Source organism: Protobothrops mucrosquamatus, unplaced genomic scaffold (genome assembly GCF_001527695.2).
Source record: "Protobothrops mucrosquamatus isolate PMUCROS unplaced genomic scaffold, P.Mucros_1.0 scaffold_25, whole genome shotgun sequence".
Lineage (NCBI taxonomy): Eukaryota > Metazoa > Chordata > Lepidosauria > Squamata > Viperidae > Protobothrops > Protobothrops mucrosquamatus.
This window is the reverse complement of record NW_015386101.1, coordinates 263,476-269,242: the sequence shown is the minus strand read 5'-3', so window position 1 is coordinate 269,242 and position 5,767 is coordinate 263,476. Positions and strand designations below refer to the sequence as shown.

At 38.4% G+C, this 5,767-nt stretch overlaps 1 protein-coding gene across 1 annotated transcript; it reads left to right on the top strand.

Moving 5' to 3' along the window:
- Window positions 1–740: 740 nt before the first annotated feature.
- VBP1 (VHL binding protein 1) lies at window positions 741–5,441 on the top strand. Its single transcript, XM_029282938.1, has 5 exons — window positions 741–912; window positions 1,760–1,826; window positions 2,205–2,303; window positions 3,178–3,316; window positions 4,434–5,441. The coding sequence occupies exons 1-5, from the start codon at window positions 806–808 to the stop codon at window positions 4,502–4,504; spliced, it is 483 nt and encodes a 160-aa protein (XP_029138771.1). The 5' UTR covers window positions 741–805; the 3' UTR covers window positions 4,505–5,441.
- Window positions 5,442–5,767: the final 326 nt, after the last annotated feature.

Below are 5,767 nucleotides of genomic sequence, written 5' to 3'. Positions count from 1 at the left end.
GTCCAAGATTTTTTTCTTTTAATACAGAAAGTGCTTTCTTGGTTGTACCATACTTATCTGCCATCTTTTCTAGAATGTCGATTGCAGGGTCTTTTCCATTGACTGCTGGTTCTTCATCCACCTAATTTTTTTTTAATTCCATAAAATATGCTAAGCAGAGGGATAATGGTCAGTCCAAGATTTCCCAACCAATTTTGTAACCAAAAAAGAGAGTTAAATCTAGGCTGTTACTCTATTGTTATGCTGTAATACTCTTAGTTTGGACCAGTCTGGGAAGACAGGAAATTTTCTGGAAGAAGCATATTGTGTAGTTGCCTAGGAAAGAGCATGAACAGGTATCTATACATTTTCTAGGAGTTCAGTTCAGCGCTTTACTTTTGTGTCTCCTCCACCCGTGTTTGTTTCCCTTTCAGCTAACCAGACCGACTAAGTCAGGGGTAGGCAACCTTGGCTCTTTTATGACTCGTGGACTCAACTCCCAGAATTCCTGAGCCAGCCATGCTGAGGGAGAGGTTTCCCAGCTGAGCCATGCTGGCTCAGGAATTGTGGGAGTTGAAGTCCACGAGTCATAAAAGAGCCAAGGTTGCCTACCCCTGGACTAAGTGAACCAGTAGGTGGAAATGATTTTGAGGAGCAGACCCAAGAGCATTTCAGTCATGGGCCAATTGTCCAATTTGGCCAATCCTTCTTGCCAGGATGTGAGAAAAGCAAACAAACAAGATATTGGCTCATCAGCCCTGATCTTGTGTTTTTGCAATTAACAATATATGTGTATTCTTATTTTAAGGAAGATGTAGATTCTTTCATGAAACAGCCAGGAAATGAGACCGCAGATGTAGTGCTCAAGAAGCTGGATGAACAATATCAAAAATACAAATTTATGGAGCTTAACCTTGCCCAGAAGAAAAGAAGGTGGGTATGTTTCCAATATTCTTTTACAAAGGCTGTTCTAAAATTTGGGCCCATCTCTGCCAAGTATAAATGTGGTATAAATTATTTTGTTAAATATATATGAAAAGTTTAACAAAATAATTTACACCACATTTACAACTAGCTTTGTGATTACTGGTTTTCAAATATTCATAACTGCACGTATATATGACGTATGTCCTGAAATACATTTGAGACTATAGGAAGAAATTGCATAAAATATAGTAAAACAATTATTCTGCCACAAGTAGAGCTTTTGATGCTCATTCCCCATCCAGTAATGGGGAACACTGAAAGTTTTTTTTTTTTTTTTAAAAAAATGCTGTATCAGCTCAGAGGTGGATAAACTGGCAGTAGGTCCTGGTTCCTACATTTATATCTGAAGGGAATGCTTTTCTTTTTAGGTGTTATGAGGGGTTGCCATGCGTGGTCACAATGGTGTGTGCAAGTAACTTATTTGTGACTCAGCTATTTTCTGCCTGAGAGAAAGTTTAACATCCACGGTCTCGCTTATTGCCAGCCCAACTGGTTGGACTGTCCAGGAAATGAATTCCACAAAAGGCTAAAAGTACTTTTATTAAGATTGGTTATAATAACACAATCTTGCAAGTCTGACTGTGCTGTACTTCCATCCCCTTTTTGTATGCCAGTGAATCAGGGATGTGCCACTTCATCTTTCAGAGCTTAAAAAATGCTTCACCTCTTTTGCCTAGGTAACAGTTTCTGTATATTTCTGTCAAGGTCATCTTCCTTACTTTCTACACTTTTAATACAAATCTTTCAAAAGACAGAATGACAAAAATAATATTTTCAATATGTTATTTTACAGGTTAAAAAGTCAAATTCCTGAAATTAAACAGACACTAGAGATCTTAAAACACATGCAAAAGAAAAAGGTAAGTACAGGTAGTCCTTGACTTACAACCACATATGGGCCCAGAATTTCCGTTGGTAAGCAAGGGGATTTTTAAGTGAGTCTTGCCCAATTTTACGGCTAACCCTAATCACTTTTGAATCATATAATTTATCTGAGCGAATTCGTTTTGGAATATAGTATCATTTTCCACGTCCAATTGAAAAATGAAATAATTCATTAGCTCTAAGCGATATATGTATTCCTAGGCAAATTCAGTGAAATATCTTGTATACATCACTACGTCATTAGTTATAAAAAAAAGGCTAGCTTTAGATATTAAGTATTTTCATCATGATAGAAAATTAAAAAGTACTCTACAGATCTTTGCTTTGATTATGTTGATTTATTCTTTCCAAAGGAATCTACAGATCTGATGGAAACCAGATTCTTACTGGCAGATAATGTCTACTGTAAAGCATCAGTTCCTCCTACAGATAAAGTTTGTCTCTGGTTAGGGGTAAGTAATTAGTAGAAAGTTAAGCACCTCTTCCGATGCTGAATATATTGTATTTCTAAATATGGTTGTAACATATTGGGAATTTTCTAGTAAAAATTTAATGTGACTCATTTGCTTACATGGCAGGACTTTTTAAATCACAAGAATACCTAAATCACTTTCACGGGAACCCAGTGATGTCATTTTAACAAACTTATTTTAGATCAGGGGTGTCAAACTTGCAACATCATGTGACGTGTTGCAACGTATTGTGACTTTTTTGCCATTGCCGGCAATGGGGTGGGCACGGTTTCGCTATGATGCATCTGGCCTGCAGGCCGGCAGTTTGACACCCCTGTTTTAGATGCTGACACCAAACTTTGAAGTTTGAGAGTAAACTACAAAACTCTTTCTTTTTATTCTTTTCTATTTATTATATCTGATATGGCAAACTATAATGTAATGTAATTTTCTTCCACGGCTTCCTTGTAAAGCATAGTTTGCCAGCTTAGAAATATTTGTTAAACAGAGAGTTATATCCTGAAACAAAGTATGAGTCAAGAACTAAAGTTGCTGGTCAGTAACGTGATTCTGATCTTCCGTGACATACTTCAGAGATCATCTGGGTCCATTATATTTGCAATTTTCAAGCTTTAGTAATCTATTAGGTGTCAGATTTCTGGTTTCTCAGGCATTGGGTGCGTCACTGCTGTGGTATGAAGTTCAACACGACACAAGGAGAGGAACAAGCGAGCTCAGAGTTCACCATCCTTAGTCCCAATTACATGCCTCTACTTAATGCCTAGAGCTAATATGAATGGCAAAAGCTTCAACTCTACCTTGATTTCAAGAAATCATAAAAAATATTTGTTTTTCATTTAAATGCTGCCCTTAGGCCAATGTTATGCTGGAATATGACATTGACGAAGCCCAGGCACTGCTAGAAAAAAATCTTAGCACAGCTACAAAAAACCTCGAGTCCCTAGAAGAAGATTTGGATTTCCTTAGAGATCAATTTACAACTACAGAAGTCAGTATCCTTTTTGAGGTTCAAATGTTAGGCTGTTCGTTGCCTTTGCTCTCAAGCTACTTCAAGAAAGCATCGGGTGTCAAGGAATTGCAGTTCCAAAAGTTGTATTTCTATTGCCTATTTCAGCCAAAATGGACTCTCAGAGCCAGGTACCGTCAAATCCATTTAACTACAGTGGATGCATAATCAACGGCGTGTCTGTGTAAAAAAAAAATCCCTATTTTGATCATTTATAACATAGTTCTTCTTGCATATAAACTTAAGCCTTTAGGTTATTATTTTTACTTTTTTTTTTGATGATGTGCAGATTCAACCTGGACTTCAAGCTCTTTACCTGTACAGGAAAAGCAAATGGGTCCTCCATGTGCTTAGTTAAAAACATTGCTTATTTTAGGGCTCCCTTTCAGGAAAAATTCCAAACAATTCCAAAAGATTATAGTATCTTTTCTGAACCAGGTATGGAAAATTGCTGAGTGGACCGATTTGCATCTCTGCCTATCTCTAGGCTCCTTCCTGAATTGTTGCTATTTTCTCACCGGGCTGCTTGTTAAAAGAACAAGGGATCCCCTCTTCTAATGAATTGGAGCCTGGAGTAATCGTTCCCTCCCCCCCCTGTATCATTATAAGCTGCTACTTGAGCATCCTGTGGGAAGAATTTCACCCCATGTCTCTCTTTAGTAGATGGTGAAGCAATTGATCCTCTAAACAAATATCAGCAGACAGATTTTTCAACACTACGGACGAATAAACTCTCTGGTTACCAATATTCTGTTCTCTCAGTTGAGAGCAATTTTACTCCAATGAGCATTGCTGCTTCGCCAAACAAGCAGGTGATCTGGGATGTACTAAAAGGGGAACTTCACAGGGGGTAGCGAAAAAGCCTCCATGAAATTTGTTATCAGCATTCCTCGGCCTATCTGTGTTGGCTGTGGCATTATGGGAATTTCAAATCCATCTGGGAGGCATTGGCTTGGGAAAATCAGCTTTCCTGTTTCCTAAGCACCATGGAGGAGCTCTTTACAGTCCTAAATAAACCTGCCTTGGTGTCAGCGAAGCATTAGGGAAATGCGAGGCAATTGTGTCTGCTTTTGAACCATACCTTCCTTAATCTCTGTCTGCAGATATGGCCAGAGTTTATAACTGGGATGTAAAGCGAAGAAACAAGGATGAGCCTGCTAAGAACACGGCATAGTTCTGCTAGTTTTAAATACGGTTTTGTTTTGTCTTGTTTTTAAACTACCGTTCGGTTCGGCCTTTGTTGGACTGTGTTTAATTTAATCTGTTTGGTTGTTGACATAATGGCGAGCATCTTTGTTTTTGTTTTGTTTTTTTTTACTTTTTAAAACGGGCAAATCTTATTTGATCCCATGCATGCTTCATGCGATTGGCTTGTTGGAAAAGGAGCCACCACAGTATGTAGTGAAGAAGCCCCTCATCAATCTGGGGTTTGAGTCAGGGGCAGTACAACGGGTCACTTTGCAAGGCACAGACACTCTTGGATGCTTAGGATTTGTTAAAGAGGCCCACAGAATATATCTCGGGGACAAACATGCAGCTGGTGTGACAAGAGTGTCAGGGAATTGAATACATCCTTGTGCTTTTGGCAAATGACCCCTTTAATCTCGCCCTCCAGACGTTCTCTGTTTGATTCTGTTCTGAAGAATGGCTCATCTTGGTACTTCAAAAGAACACAATTGGCTTTCGAAAGGTTAAATAATAAAACACTGACTCCTGTTTGTGGTCGTAGTTGGTTCTGTGTATACGTAAATATCAAAAAATATCAATTTTTTCAAACGGGCAGCCAGAATTTTTAATATTTTGCTCCATTTTACTGGCACGCTGGCCATTCCTCCTGTTTGGCCCAGATGTCTCAACTCTTGCAAAGATACTTGCTGCAACCTCTGGAACGTAACTGGTGTAGGGCAGCTCAGCTGTGTTTTCAGGTTGAACGTTATTCCCATGTTGCTTATTAAGGAAGCCTGGCGAAAATGTTGCCTTGACACCTTTGCTTTGAAGCACACCTCATGGCCAAATTAGCGGTATAACTAACTGCTCAGATTTCACCTCACCGTTCAGTGCAAATGTTAACTGGCTTCTAGTTTCATTTAATAAACAATACCTGTAAAGTTTTGTACTATTATTTCATTCTATTAAAACAGCAAAACTGAAAATGTGCTAACATTTCTAAAACGTTTGTTCAAATAATGAAGAGAGAAACAGAAGAAAACAGGAGCGTTAGGCATGTACAGAGCCTTGAGCTGAGAAAAAATAAGGCAGGATAAGCAAATGAAGACTATACAGATATGTTCAGGAATGGAGCCTGAAGCTGTTACCTCCTTAGGATTCCAAAGTGTGTATTTGTGTTTTACCAAAAAAAAAAAGAAAAAAAAAAGGATATTTTGTTCAGTTCAGTTGCAGCAGGAACAAAAGAAACAATCCTTCTGATTATGAAAAA

What these genes read in the sequence shown, in the direction of transcription:
- VBP1 (XM_029282938.1), top strand. Translation starts at nt 806, where the DNA reads ATGAAACAGCCAGGAAATGAGACCGCAGATGTAGTGCTCAAGAAGCTG. An exon ending in CTTGCCCAGAAGAAAAGAAG is followed by an intron (nt 913 to 1,759) that starts GTGGGTATGTTT and finishes GTTATTTTACAG; the next exon opens with GTTAAAAAGTCAAATTCCTG. An exon ending in AACACATGCAAAAGAAAAAG is followed by an intron (nt 1,827 to 2,204) that starts GTAAGTACAGGT and finishes TTCTTTCCAAAG; the next exon opens with GAATCTACAGATCTGATGGA.